Source organism: Camelus bactrianus, chromosome 9, assembly GCF_048773025.1.
Source record: "Camelus bactrianus isolate YW-2024 breed Bactrian camel chromosome 9, ASM4877302v1, whole genome shotgun sequence".
In the NCBI taxonomy this organism is placed as follows: domain Eukaryota; kingdom Metazoa; phylum Chordata; class Mammalia; order Artiodactyla; family Camelidae; genus Camelus; species Camelus bactrianus.
Genome location: NC_133547.1, coordinates 6,518,378 through 6,534,370, shown reverse-complemented (window position 1 = coordinate 6,534,370; position 15,993 = coordinate 6,518,378). Strand labels below are relative to the sequence as shown.

General features: G+C 39.8%; 1 protein-coding gene across 1 annotated transcript; it reads right to left on the bottom strand.

Annotated features, from left to right (window-relative positions):
* Positions 1-10,022: 10,022 nt before the first annotated feature.
* LOC141573319 (orphan sodium- and chloride-dependent neurotransmitter transporter NTT5-like) lies at positions 10,023-15,768 on the bottom strand. Its single transcript, XM_074369255.1, has 5 exons — positions 15,471-15,768; positions 13,529-13,715; positions 12,930-13,131; positions 12,651-12,810; positions 10,023-11,140 (listed from the first exon to the last, which is right to left on the bottom strand). Exons 2-5 carry the CDS (start codon positions 13,697-13,699, stop codon positions 11,128-11,130), a joined length of 546 nt encoding a protein of 181 aa, XP_074225356.1. The 5' UTR covers positions 13,700-13,715; positions 15,471-15,768; the 3' UTR covers positions 10,023-11,127.
* Positions 15,769-15,993: the final 225 nt, after the last annotated feature.

Sequence of the window (15,993 nt, the reverse complement as noted above, 5' to 3'; positions counted from 1 at the left end):
ATACCATTTATAAGAACATCAAAAAACAGATCAACAGAGATTTCACTATTTGGTATTATTTGTACTAGAATTCATAATACATATGCTTATCATGATCAAGGCAATATTGAAAACTTGGTAAAGAACTGGAAACTACAAAAGAAAAAAAAGAACCAAATGGAATTTCTAGAACTTAAAAATACAATAACAGATATGAAGACTAAACATGTGGATCAAAAAGTAGATTATGCACAACTAAGGAGATAAATAGTGAGCTGGCATATATATCAGAAGAAGCTATCCAGAAAGAAGAATGAGAAACAAATGATGGAAATTAGAGAAAAGAACATATGAGGATACAGTGAGTAACCGGAATACCAGAAATAGAGGAAAGAAAATAGGACAAAAGCAATCTGAAGGGAAAATGGCTGAGAATTTTCTAAACCAAATGAAGAACATCAAGTCACAGACTCAAGAAGGTCTGCGAGTCCACAAGCACATAAATAAAAGGAAAATAACACCTGGCTCAACAAAGTAAAACTTTGACAAACCAAAGAGGAAATACTAAAATGAAAACATTACCTACAAAGCAGCAACAGTTCGAATGACAACTAACCTCTCAAAAGAAATAATGGAAAACAAGCGGGCACTGGAATTAAGTCTTTAAAGTGATGAAAGAAAATAACTGAATTTAGAATTCCATTTCTAGAAAACATATTCTTCAAGAACAAAAATGAAGACATTTTCAGGCTAGCAAAACCACAGAGTTTTGTTGTCAGAAGCCCTGCACTACAAAAAGCACTACAGAGGATTCTTCTGGAAAAGGAAAACTTATCTCAGAAGAAAGGTCAAACATGCAAAAGGAAATTGAGAGTAATGAAAATGGAAATATGTAGATAAAACTGAGACTGCAAAAAAGTAGTAACAGTAACATCTTATTTGGTTTTAATTAAGTAAAGAATTAGTACACATAACAATGAAGATTAGGAGGGTGGTAAACGGAGTTTAATTGTTATAAGTACTTTTCATTGTCTGGGAAGAGGAAAAAGTACAAATAAATATCATTTGATAAAATGTATGCATATTTAATATGTAGGGAAACCATTAAAATAATAGTAAAAGTGTCTAAATTCTAAGCTATCCGAGAGAAAATGGACTAATAAAAATAATGCACAAAGAATGCAAGAAAGAAAAGAAAAAGGAATATAAAGTAGGTAGGACAAGTAGAAAACATCTAATTAGATGTTAGTTTTAAACCCAAACCTATTACTATTAACATTAAATGCAAATGAATGCTTCAATTAAAAGATGAAGTTTTCAGACCTAATGAAAAAACAGAATCAGACTAAATGCTATTTGCAAAATACATCTAAAATGTAAGAATATGGAGTAGTTGAAAGTAAAAAGCATGGAAAATAGTATTCCATGAAAACTCTACCCAAAAGAAAGTTTGTACAGCTTTTTAATATATTAATATATAATTAATATTTACAAATTAAATATATATTACTATATTAATATGATAGTTAATATAGTAATATATATCAATAGATAATATAGTAATATATATCAATATCAATATATTAATGTGTATTTAATATTTAAGGCAAAAAGATTTTCCAGAGATGAGAGGAAAATTTAATAATGATAAAAAGTTCAATTCACCAGAGATATATGAATTCTAAAATGTTATGTATGTATTAATATGGCCTCAAAATAGAGACAATTAATGGAATCTACTTATCTTAGACATAAAAGATAAATAGCAAAAATTCATTAAGGATACAGAAGATTTGAACTACTTAATTAACTAACTTGACCTAATGAATATATATGTATGTACACACACATATATAAAGCCATATTCAACAACAGTAGAGTACACATGCTTTTCGAGAACACACCAAACAATTACAAAAATGAACTACATTTCCAATAAAATAAATCTCAATAAGCTTCAAAGGATACTTCTGACCACATGCAATTAAGGTAGAAATTAATAATAAAATTAATTTAAATATCCCTGTTTGGATATTAAAAAGTACATTTTAAAATAGCTGATGGGAAAATGTTCTCCTAGGGCAGTCTACCCAAGCAATAGAAATAAAAACAAGAATTAAACAAATGGGACTTAATTAAACTTACAAGCTTCTGCACAGCAAAGGAAACCATAAGTAAAACAAATGACAACCTACGGACTGGGAGAAAATTTTTGCAAATGAAACAGACAAAAGCTTGATCTCCAGAATATATTAGCAGCTCATACAACTTAATAAGAAAAATTAGACAACCCAATCCAAAAATGGACAGAAGACCTAAACACGCAATTCTCCAAGGAAGAAATACAAATGATCAATAGGCACATGAAAAAATGCTCAATATCACTAATTATGAGAGAAATGCAAATCAAAACCACAATGAGGTATCACCTCATACCAGTCAGAATGGCCATCATTCAAAAGTCCACAAATGACAAATGCTGGAGAGGCTGTGGAGAAAAGGGAACCCTCCTACACTGCTGGTGGGAATGCAGTTTGGTGCAGCCACTGTGGAAAACAGTATGGAGATTCCTCAAAAGACTAGGAATTAGACTTACCATATGACTCAGGAATCCCGCTCCAGGGCATATATCCAGAAGGAACCCTACTTCAAAATGACACCTGCACCCTAATGTTCACAGCAGCACTATTTACAATAGCCAAGACATGGAAACAGCCTAAATGTTCATCAACAGATGACTGGATAAAGAAGTGGTATATTTATACAATGGAATACTATTCAGCCATAAAAATGACAGCATATCGCCATTTGCAGCAACATGGATGTCCCTGGAGAATGTCATTCTAAGTGAAGTAAGCCAGAAAGAGAAAAATACCATATGAGATTGCTCATATGTGAAATCTAAAAAAAAAAAAAGGAGAAGAAGAAGAAGAACATAAATACAAAACAGAAACAGACTCATAGGCATAGAATACAAACTTGTGGTTGCCATGGAGGCGGGGGGTGGGAAGGGATAGACAGAGTTCAAAATTTGTAGATACTGACAGGCATATGTAGAATAGATAAACAAGATTATACTGTATAGCACAGGGAATTATATACAAGATCTGTGGTAGCTCACAATGAAAAAAATGTGACAATAAATGTATGTATGTTCATATATAACTGAAAAATTGTGCTCTACACTGGAATTTGACACAACATTGTAAAATGACTATAACTCAATAAAAAAAGTTTAAAAAAATAAAATAAAGTAGCTGATGGGTTAAAGAATTGATTTCAATGGACATTAGAAAATATTCTGAACAAAATAATAGTGAAAATACTACATATCAAAAAATGGGATGCAGCTCAAGCCAAATATTAGGAAATTTAAAAACCTGAAAATTAATAAGATAATAATCTATCCCTAGAAATTAGAAAAGAACAGAAAAATAAACTCAAAAAGGTAGAAGGCAGAAAATAATAAAGTTGATAGGAGAAATTAATAAGATAGAAGGCAAACATATGATAGAGAAAATCAGCAAAATCAAGGTTGGTTCTTTAAAGGGACAAATAAAATTGATACAAATCTCTAGCAAGACTTGCCAAGAAATAGAGAAAGCACAACCAACCAGTGGTGGATAAAAAAGGGGCATCATTACAAATTCTATAGTTACTTAAAATATAATCAAAGACTGTAATAAACAGTACTATGCTTGAAAATATTTGGAAAAATAATACTTAACAGAGCTCACACTTAACACAATATTGTAAAATGATTATAACTCAATAAAAAATGTTAAAAAAAAAACAGAACTCACACATGAAGAATTAGAAACTGGACTGTCCTATAACTTTTAAGTACACTGCTTCTTTTAAAAAAATTTGAGGGGCGTAATTAGGTCTACTTATTAATTAATTTATTTTTTAGAGGAGGTACTGGGGATGGAAACCAGGACCTCATACATGCTAAGCATGCGCTCTACCACTCGAGCTATCCCCCCCCCCCCAAAATGGCTTCTTAATTAGTAACATTCCTCCATAGAAAACTTCTGGCCTGGATGATTTTACTGGTAAAGTGTACTAAACATTTAAGAAATAAATACTACTAATCTTGCATAAAATTTTCCAGAGTAGAATAAGTGGCAAGACCAGCATAACCTTAAAACCAAAATTTGACAAGGGAATCATGAAAAAGAAAATCATAAGCCAATGTCATTAGTGAACATTGATGCAAACATTCCAAATAAAATACTAACAAATCAAATCCATCAATATATAAAAACAATATTACATCACAACTGAACTGAGTTTATTCTAGTAATGCAGGGAAGTTTAAAAGTTAAAAAAAATTAATCAGTGATGACATAATAAAGGATACAAATCCAGGAGGAGGGTATAGCTCAGTGGTAGAGCGCATGCTCAGCATGCATGAGGTCCTGGGTTCAGTCCCCAGTTCCTCCATTAAAAAATAAAATAAACCAAATTACTCAACCTCCAAAAAGGATACAAATCATATGATCTTCTCAATATTTGTGGAAATATTTGATAAAACCCAATAACCATTTATTTAAAAACACTTAGGATTCCAGGACTAAAAAAGAACATCCTTAAATATTTTTCACAGAGGTTATTTACAAAAAAGCTCACAGCAAACATCAAACAGTGATAAAATGCTGAAGGCTTTCCCTTGGAGCTCAGTAACAAGACACTACAATCCACTCTGGTCAAACTGAATTTAAAATTGGGGTAGATTAATAGAATAGCATTAATGGCCCCAAGCCTTCAGTATTTCCTACATTTACCTCCTTTATATTGTGATTCTGCAGATCCTCTTACTAAGACTGTAACCCACACTCCTACCCCTTGAATCTGGGATGGTGTGCCAATTTAGAGCCTAGGCTGCAGAAGACCTTCCTGTTACTGCTTGCTCTCTTACAGTTTTGCTATCATCATGAGGACATGTCTAGGCTAATCTGCTGGAAAATGAGATGTGTAAGTCAGAGCTGAATCACTCCAGTGGGCCCTGCTGAGGCTAGCTTAGATCAATCAATAGCCAGTCAATTCCTTACCTGTTTGCTGAGCCCACTCTAATGACTCATGAGATATAATGATAAATTCTTTTTGTTTTTTAAGTCACTGAATTTTGAGGTGGTTTGTTATACAGCATTTTGATGGCAACAGATAATTGATACAAGGTCCTAGAAAGTGCAGTAAGATTTTTTAGAGTAAAAAGTTCAGAAAAAGAAGTAAAGCTGTCATTATTTATGGATATGATTGTGCATGTGAAAAATAAAAAAGAATCTATAAATACATTAGGATTATAAGTGAGTTTAACAAGGTTGCTGGATACAGGGTTGATGGAATACAATTAAGAGTATTTCTACATACCAGCAAGAAAAATATATAAGGTAATGTTTAGTTTGTAATAACATGAATACATTTCAGTGTTTAGAATAAATCTAACAAAAAAATAGAGGAGACCTCTATACCAAAACCTGTAAATGATTATTAAGTAAAGTAAAAGTTTAAAAAAAAAAGTAAAAGTTTTAAATAAATGGAGAGGTATTCCATGTCAATCCAGAGTATTGCGGAAATGACAGTATTAAATAATTAAGGCGGGAAAATGCATATTCATATGGGAAAAATGAAATTTGACTATTATCTCACATCATACAAAAATTAATACATGATGCTTCTAAAGAAGTTAATGTGAGAGAGTATGTTCATGATCTGGAAGTTAAGAAAGATTTCTTAAACAGGACTTAGAAAGCACTAATCATAAGGAAAATAATAAATTTGTGTTCATTAGATTTCAGTACATCTGTTCATCAAGAGACATCATTAAAAGAGTCAAAATTTACAAAGTAGAATAAAGTTGCCACACATACAGCTGACAGAGGGCTTTTAACTAGAATCTGTAAAAAGCTCCTACAAAACAATAAGAAAAATAGAAATAACCCAATAGAAAAATACTCAGGAAACGAGATCTTTCACCAAAGTAGTTAAAATGACCAGTGAATATATGAAAAAGTTCTCAAGCTATTTAAACAGTGGGGAAATGGCAATTAAAACCACAACGAAGTGTCACTACACACCAAGTGGGCTTGAATGAGAAGATTTGCCAAATATCGGCAAGAATGAGGAGCCATGGGAAGTCTTGTGCACTGCTGCTGAATGGAAACTGACAAAAATTGTTTTGAGGTGGGTTGGCCATTATCTATTAAGATTGAAGGTATGCATATACCATGCATATACCAGCAATTTCACTTCTAGGTATAACTGCAACAAAATCTGTGTACATTTGCACCAAAGGACACATTTTCTTAACAGCATTGTTTGCAACAACCCCCAAAGGAGACAAACACGAAATCCATCACAGTAGCATGGATATATAGTGATATAGCCAGTACAAAGGAATCCTACACAGTAAAGAAAAGAAAGGAACTAAAACTATGCATACTGACATGGATGAATCTCAAAAACTTAACATTGAATGAAAGAAGCTATATCCTAAAGAATATCATATGACTTTGTTTATATCAAAGTCCAAAAACCAAGCAAAACTAAAGTATTTAGATATCCACACTGAGGTGGTAAAACCAGAAATAAAAGCAAAGAAGTGATGACTTTTAAGTGTCATCTCTCTTGGAGGCCAGGGGGATTGGTGGTTGGGAGAGGCTCAAGGGTGTGTTTCTAGGGTGTAGGCAATGTTCTCCTTCTTTGATGAGGATGGTTGGGGTATTTGCTTTATAATAAATCATTGAGTTTGTATACTTTTTTTGATATGTATTAAATTTTATAATAAGTATATATGAGATAAACAACAAGTTTATACTGTATAGCACAAGGAACTATATTCAATATCTATTAGTAACTTATGGTTAAAAAATATGAAAATGAACATACAATATATGTATGTTCCTATATGACTGAAGTATTGTGTTGTACACCAGAAACTGACACATTGTAAGCTGATTATACTTCAATAAAAATGTATTTTAAAAAGAAGTATATATGGATGCAAGAACATAACAAAATCTCCAAAACCCACTGCATAGTGGCAAGTCACAGAATATCAAATGATACCATTTATGTAAAAATAAAAGTTCTCATAAACAAAAGAGCACATTTCTAAGTGTTTATATGTACACATGTAAATATATAGAAAACTATTTTCTGGCTGCTTTCTCACACTAATGCTGTCCCTTCTGCTCCTTCCCATCCTCCCTTACCCAGACAATGCCAATTCATCACTGGTGCCTCCTCAGATGTAACTTCCTCCAGAAAGCCAACCTTAATCACCTTTGCCACCTCCCTGCTGTGGTGCCTGACATGTAGTTCACACTCTCCAGAGATCTGCTGAGGTTCTACTACAAGCACCTTACACACAAAAGTCCTTTCACATGCCCAGTGCAATGGCCCCACAGGCCCCTTCTGAAGGCAGTCCTGATTACAATGCTTCCACAAACTGCTGAAATCTGGAAATGTTTTGGTATTCAGATGGCACCTCTCAGACTTTTTCTCTCACTAGAACAGGTTTTGTCAGGTAACCAGTTTCGTGGTTTGAAAAATGGGCCGCCCCCCCCATCTCCAAACCAATCCAAGAGCCCACTGCACAGACTCCAGCCAGAGGGGCAGTCACCCTTGCCCTGTGAACACCCTTGCCCTGCAAACACCTTTCAGCCTCCTCTGTGAGCAGTGCTGGCACTGGCAGCAACTTTTGTACCAAAGCAGCGTACAGTCCAGCTCAACTCAACCTGGACTTGAGAAGGTGGCTCAGGGAGAACACTATTCTCAAGGTGGGGCCATTTGGCCTCCTCTTACTCTACGTTTGAAATTTTAGTTTGACTAGGTGTCTACACAATCTTAAGAGATCCTATGATTTAAATGTTTGCTCCCTTTAGGTCTTGGAAGGAGGCACAACCAATCTTATAAAGTGTACATTATCATATTATATGTATATATGAATATTTTTACATGTGTATTTCTTACAAATTAGATATTATTAATACATAGGTAAGTATATTTCTTACAAATTAGATATTATTATGGAACATACATGATGTATTGGATAATACTGTTAAATGTAATATATAGTATATAAATTTATATATACTCTAATATATGTGCATGTATTTCTTAAACTGGAGATATATATTACATATAATATATATCTCCATTATATCATGAGTATTTTTCTATGTAACAAAGCATTCTTTAAAAATATGATTTTTAATGACTACTTAATATTCCAGAGTCATTATAATAAATCTGACCAAGTCTATCATTTGCTTAAATCTTCCCAAGGGGCATCACAGCCCCGTTTAGTTTAGCACCCAGGGTTCTTCCTGGACAGCACATTGCTTCCTGCTCCTGCTCCCACATCCCACCCTGCCTTCAGCTTCAGCCACGCCTTTGTCACCCTTTCAAGACTTCCTACCTGCAATTCATTCTGCGGTGGATGTTCCGATGTTCTGTTTGCTTTCACTCCCGGGAAGTGCAGCCCAGGTAGCACCCGCCTGGGATAAATGTCTCGGTCACCAGTCCGGCCCTGCCTGGATCTGTGCACCGGTCTTTTTCTTGGCCTCCGTATCCCCTGCTGTCTACTCTCCTCCAAGCTCTCGGAATCAAAGGGGCGACAACCTGTCTGAAGGCCAGCTAAGAAACTCTTTGATCCAGACAGGAGAGTACCAGGAGTCCACCTCGGAGCGAGTCAGTGAAGGACGCGCCTACAACATCCCAACCCCACTGACCTCAGCCCCATCACCAACTGGGGGAAGTCTGTGTGACCAGGGCGGGCCCAACCAAGACCTGGCTGGAGAGAGAAAAGGGGAGGAGAGGGGAGGCGAGCTGGGGAGCAGGGAGTGGGTGAGGGTGAGATAGGCCACCAGACTTCTGCCCCAATTGCTGGCGTTTGCTACCCCGCCCCTTCGTGCACGGGGTCCACCCCCCACCCCCAGATTCAGGGCATTCTGGGCCCCTAAATTCCTGAAAAGAAAGGGAGATGGGAGGGAAAGTTCCGATGTCTGCGTCCAGAGGCTGAGGGGTTGGGGCCAGAGGAACAGATGCCTGTCTGCCGGAGAGGTCAGGAACTGGGGGCCAGGACTACTGCAGCCGGGTCTTTACCCGCCACCGACGCGCGAGTCTGGAAAGACCAGTCGCTTCTGCCGGCGCTTGGGGGTGGGGTGGGGGTGGCCCGGGCGCGAGACGAGGGTACCAGGTTTCCGTGGGAGCCACCGCCATTGGGGTCACAGGCGATTTTAATATTTCGCTGTAGCTGGAAGGTGATTTAGGCAATTCACCTTGGAGATGCTCACATCTGAGATGCCTCCCACAGAGCCCCAGCCCATCCCCTGTTGATTCACTCTTCTAGGTTTCGGACCCGCAGCCCGAGATCATGGCGGCGTCTTGGACTTACCTCTCTCACTGCCGCCTTCTCCACCGTTCCCCGAGCTCTGAGAGCTGACGACCTGCACGCTTAGGTGTGAAGCACAGCTCAGTTTTTCCCGCTCCTTTTCACTCCGTCATCCCTGCCTCCTTGGAGCATCTTCTAAGTTTATTATTTGAGGAGGATTCCTACGGCCACCAGTTACCAGGCCAACTTAGCCTTGCGGTGGGTGGAGTGAGGTCATTGGTTGCCCGGCAAATTTAGTATGGATAGTGGCTTAATGGTTAACACACTTTGTGGACTGAGGTAAGGGGAGAGCTAAGCTAGAACTCAGGAGACCTGTTTCACGGTTCACACTCTTAACTACTGTGCTATAAAGATTAAACATAGTATACAGCTTCGATATCTAAAACAGTGCGGTTCTGGAGCAGATTTACACAAGCAGCTTGACAGCGTAGAATACAAACTCTAGAAGAGGACCTGGCTGCTGATGTAAATCAGGATGTGATAAAGCGGCATTTCAAATCAGTGAACAGAATATGGAGTATTCAGTAATTGGGTTGGGACAACTGGCAAAACACCTGGGGAAAAATTATGCTTCTTACAACAAAATATACTTCAGATGGGTAAAGACCACAATGTAGAGAATGAAAACATAATTCACTGGGAATAAATATGAGCACATTTATCTTGGCACAGGGAAGGGCTTTCTAAGAATAACATAAGAATAAGAATCTATTAAGTTTGATCAGTTTAACTATTCTTTTAACTATATAAAAACAAAATCTCTGTAGGGCAAAATAAAAAGAAAATTAACCAAATTAAAAGGCATCAAACTTGTAAAAAGCTTCAACATTAATAACAAAGGGCTTAATTTCCCTAACATATCAAGAAATTTACAAATTGCATAAAAGGATCAACAACCCAATAGACAAATGGGCATACGAAATGAACAGGCAGTTCAAAAATGAATAATGTACAAGTTACCTTATGATCCAGCAGTCCCACTTCTGGACATATATTGGAGGGAATGAAATTACTACCTCAAAGAGATATCTGTACTCTCATGTTCATTGCAACATTATTTACAGTAGCCAAAATATGGAAACAAACTAAGTGTCCCTCTATGAGTGAATGGATAAAAAAAATTATACACACACACACACACACACACACACACACACACACCATGGAATATTATTCAGCCATGAGAAGGAAATTCTGCCACTTTCAACAACATACATGGACCTTGAGGGCATTATTCTAAGTGAAATAAGTCAGAGAAAGATAAACACCATCACCTCATTTATATGTGAAATCTAAAAATGCTGAACTCATAGGAACAGAGAGTAGAATGGTGGTTGTCAGGGGCTAGGGAGTGGGGGAAGTGGAGGGATGTTGGTCAAGGGGTACAAACTTCCATTCTAACGTCAAGTTGCCAGCCAGGGAGTTCCACTTTGATAAAGAAGTGATGCTGTGTCAGATGAACCAAGTCTTTATGTCCAAGAGGAATTACTCACATGGCAGAAAGTTTTTTCTTGGTTATTTATCCATTTTATTCACCTTCTTTAGGCTTTGCTTCACCTGCAGCCGTAGATGGGCCTTCGGTAAGCCCTCTTTAGCTTCAGGTTTGAGGATAACTGTGGCCCTCCTGTGGGTAATGGAGGCAGACGTCACCTCAGTGAAGGTGTAGAAGAAGTAGGCAGGGACAGGCAAGATGGTAAGGATGATGAGGGCTATAAGCAGGACTTTAGCCCATGATGGGTAAGTTCGGGTCACTTCATCTGACTGTGGAAGAAGGGGAGGAAGTTTTAGAATGTCCAGGTTCTCTGAAGTGGAAGGCTGACGAGGGCGGGGGTAGGAGATGAACCAAAGCAAGAGACTTAAATAACTGAATCTCCAGGGAATCAGGGAATAAGAAGTCTGTGTCGTAGGTGGAAGAGTGGATTGAAAAGTCTTATTCCCACTCCCGAGGGGTTTCTGGGGTCTGGGGAGGGAGGCTCACACTTTTTGAATCCCAGGCCAAGTAGGTGATTTTCTTCACAAACAGGTGAATCAGGGCACTTAAAAACAGGACTAGCAGCACAAATGGAGACAGAAAACACCACAGCCAACGGTAGACGGGGGAGATGGGTCGGCCCAACATGATACTCAGGTCTGCAAGGAACCTGAGAGGAAGGGCCACAAGACTTTGGGAGGCCCATTCAGGCCTTACTCAGCCTTGGTATGGGGGTCAGTCCAAACTTAGCCTGGGCGAGGGCCCTTAACATTTCTTAAACCTTTCTGTTCACCTCCACAACCAATCTTCTTGCTACTAATTCATCCTCTTTCAGTCTGATTTCTGTCCCAACCCCAGGATTTAAAAAACAAAACAAAAAACAAAACAAAACATTTCTCTCCCCTATCACCCTTCAAGATAAAAGCCACCTTCCTCAGCATGGCTTCTTCAAGCCTATATACCCAGCTTTCTTTGGTGCACCTTCTTAATCCCAGTACATATGCAATTCCGCCTAGAACACCTTTCTCTCTTTCTCTCCCTTGACAAACTCCACTTCATCTTTCTAGATTCTGTTCATGCATCCTCTCCTTGCCTGACTCTTCAGTCTTCTTTAGATAAAAATCTGTGTAGAGTACCCTCGGCTGCTTCTGTCATAGACTTACTACCCTGCCCAAGGATATATCTCCCTCTTTGGACTCTGAGAGCAGAAACTAAATTTAATTTATCCTAGCATCTGAAGCACTAACCACAAGGCCTGTCTGGCACATAGAAGGTCCTATGAAATATTTGAGAGTGACTGGGTGTATGAATGAGCAAACTGATGCCAAGAGCCACTATCACCTGTAAACGCTGCCACCGTTGGATTACATGGTGCTTCTCAAATGGCAGCATGCATAGAATCCCTTGGGGTTCTTGTTAAAATACAGATACAGATTCAAAGGTCTAGCGTGGAGCCTGAAGGTCTGTATTTTTGATAAGCTTCCAGAAGATGCCAATGCTTCTGGTCCATAGAGCACACTTCGAGAAACAAGAGATTACACACTTCAGATTTCTACACTACCCTGGTTAAATGAAGAGCTTAGGAGCCCCTCGGACTTGTAGAGACTGCTCACCACTTTTCCATTTTACAACTATTTTCTCCTGGAACCAACCCATGCTTTTCTCCTTCCTACCCTCCTGGGGGGGTCTCCATAAGCCCTGCAATAAGAGATCTGGCAGTGAGAGCAGGAGGGGCCAATGCTCCCTAGGGACCCTAGCTGTCTGAGTGCCCGGCAGGAGATCCTGGACTTGGGACATCACCTCCTGGCCCCATAGATCCAGGCCATGGCCACTGTCTCCAAGATGACAACAAAGAAGAGGGGCAGAGATGTCCAGTAATCATCCAGCAGGTTCACATAGTAGCTGCCCGAGGGCCTCACGAAGAGGAGGCTGCTCAGGAACATAGGCACACAGACACCCACTGGAGGAAAACATCAGATTTAAATAAAGGTCAGAATTCAAGCTGGGCTGTGTAAGAGTCCCACAGGGCTTAAACTAAACAATGGCCATAGGTGGGAGTGGGGTTATAGGTCAGAGTACCTGTGAGCAGCCCTGAATGTTCCCTGAGGGAAGAGAAAGTATTCTGGAGAGGGGTAATGATGCCTTGTATGATCCCTATTACGGTGCTCAGCCCCAGGGTCACCAGCAACACGAAGGTAATGATGGCCCAGAAGGTGGATCCAGAAAACACAGAGATGATATTACTGATTGCCACAATAGCCACACCTGGGCCCACCATAACCTGCGAGTGGAGGGAAGAACGGCGAGGGTTCTGAGCTCAGGCTGTCGATCCCTGGCTCCATTCCCATCCCCTCCCCTAGGAAACTACCTGTAGCACTGTTAATGGATGTAATTATACTCATCTGGCCTTGAGGCATGAGGACTTCCTCCTAAAATAGCCGCTGGTCTAGCAGCTCTTTGGGGTTGGGCTGAAAAAGCTTATATGAACTCTGGTGCCTGGTGCTACAGAGGCTACAACTACCTTACCACTAAAGGATACTGTGAACCTTGGTCTTGGCTGTCCAAGATACTCCTGAGAATTGCCTTTCTCAATTCTGCAGACACCTAAGGAGAGAAGTTTCTGGTGCACTGGGGGTTTTGAGGGGACCTCTAGGGCCCCATCCCCAACCCTTACTTACCTCACTCAATTGCTCAGATAAGTCACAATCGGTCAAATGGGGTAGGATCCTTTCTTTGACTTGTCCAGGGAGGTTGTTGAGCCACTTGGAATAGATGGAGCTCGGATCATGATGCAGACTATCTGGGGGCTGGGCCTCAGGAGGCAGCAAATTCGCAGCTATCAGATCCATCACTGTCTTAGCATTCCTGGGGACAGAGGTAGAACCATATAAAACCATCTGGCCCTTCACAGTAGCCTCCTCCCTTATCCTCTAGATGAGAAGGGAAATCACTAGCCTAGAGTTTTTGATCTGATTAAAGTAGAGCCTTCCCTGAAACCTAGGTCTCCAGAATCCTGGCGTACACTGCCTGACACCTGTTTTCATAATCACAAAGATGTCTGTGGGGAGCCAGAGAATTTCTGACTTAAGTAGATTCCTGGAGGGGGTCTTTTCTATAGTTATCAGTGACAGCTTTAGGACTCCTACCTCCTACTAGACAATCTCAGGATAACATGATGGTTTCTCAGCTTTCTTGACCCGCTAGCCTCTCCAACTTCTTTACTCATAGCTCTCTTAAACCTTCTATATACTTCAGCCATACTCAACTATTAAACCTTCTTCAACTTGCCACACTATTTTCTCAGTGTCTTTGGTACATGAGGTTCCCTCTGCCCAAAACAACCCCACTCTACCCCTACTCAGTTTACCTCAATCATACCCTCTCACCATTCTCCATTTGGCAAATTCCTACAAATCCTTACTGAACTCTGTTTACTGCCATGGAAATTTATTTTCATAAAAGCAAGTCAACAAACTGCAGAGAAGTAATATGGTATGATCTAATTTTTTAAATGGTACGTTTTTATATATAGGTCTACAAATTGAAATATTTGAAAGAATACTAACAGTGATTATTTGTGAGGAGACAAACACAGCTCTGGACTGCCTTCTCTGACTGCCCCAGAAAGTTAGTAACTCCCTCCTCTGTGTCTCATCATCCCGACTACCAGTCCTGATCTATTTGTGATTATCTGTTTAGTTTTTACTTCCTTAAAAGACTATGATTTTCTTGAGGTCAGGGATGGTGGTCTAATTCACCATTGGCTATGTTTCCAGAGTTCAACACATGGGTTGGTAGATAGGAGATGTTTTATAAATGTCTAATGAGCATTTTTGGAATGAATGTTATAGGAGAAGAAAAAGGGGAGTAGGCTATGGACATCCTGGTGCAGTGGGCCTTTTTTTTTTTTTTTTTTTTTTTGGTCTAATGGTTCACTTGAACATATCCTCTAATTTTTTCATGGTAACCCCAGGTTAAGAATGGGGTGAATACACCTTTGAAAACCACCAACTTTGGGGCTTTCCTAGACTGGAAAGGCACCTCTGAAAGAGACAGAGTTGGTGAGATTCAGGTGTTTCTAAGCTTTAGGATGCCCCAGTTTGAGGGCCTCATACTGACAGCCATCATCCCTGAGTTCTGTGGGCTGTTTCTAAGAGTGGTCTCTGTGATGATCTCCATATGAATGATTGGGCTCACGTCAAGTAACATTTTTCGTTGTTCTTTATGGCCAAGTGACCCATTACAGCAAATACAAACACCGTGGTAGTCATTGAGGCAACCAAGTTGAGAAATGACACAGCAAAGGCATCCATGACACAGTTATTGGACCGAGGGATGTGCGAGCTGACTGCTGTGAAGCTGCCAAAGCCGGCGCCCAAGGACAAAAAGAGCTGGTTCCCTGTTCGGCGCCACACTTCCACAGAGTACAGGGCTGGCACCTGAGGAGGAGAAGGACCATGCAAATTGGGATATAAAGGGAGGAGAGGCAAACCATGATGGAGATGGAGGATGAGAAGGGAGTGAAAGCGGGAAGTAGGAGGGCCTCTATCAGACTAACAACCTTGCTGTCCCTGACACCCACCTTTGGAAAAGAGAATTAAAGGGTGGGGGATGCCTCACCTTGGCAGCCAACAAACTCTTGAGACCAAAGTTTGCGCCTTTCAGCATGAGACTCCGGATAAGAAGACAGAAAAGGATGATGTAGGGAAGGAGTACTGAGACATACAGCATCTGGTAGGAAGTATGATTCAGAAATAGAGTTCAGCAAAGGCAGAAGCTGGTAGAGTAGGATCACAGGCTATTTGGAATCAGAGGTCAGATTAGAAGGAGAAGTTGGAGACCTACAGGCATCAAGTTAGGAGAATGTTAGGGAGTCTCAGATAGAAGGAGGCCCATTAGATTAGTAAATTAGAGGGTGGCTTACCTTTCCAGTGGACTTGGGCCCTTTCCTCGTAGAGATGCAGATAATTAACCAGGTCACAAAGAGACAGACACTGAGATGCATGACTGGTATCCCACCTATCTCGATTTCATCTGTGGCCTTCAGTACCTTCCGGTACCAGAAGTATGTGGTAGGTGTTGTCCACGCACATTCAGGATCTGAGGTGAACTGGCCATGGAGGGAACTGCAAGACCAGGTGCG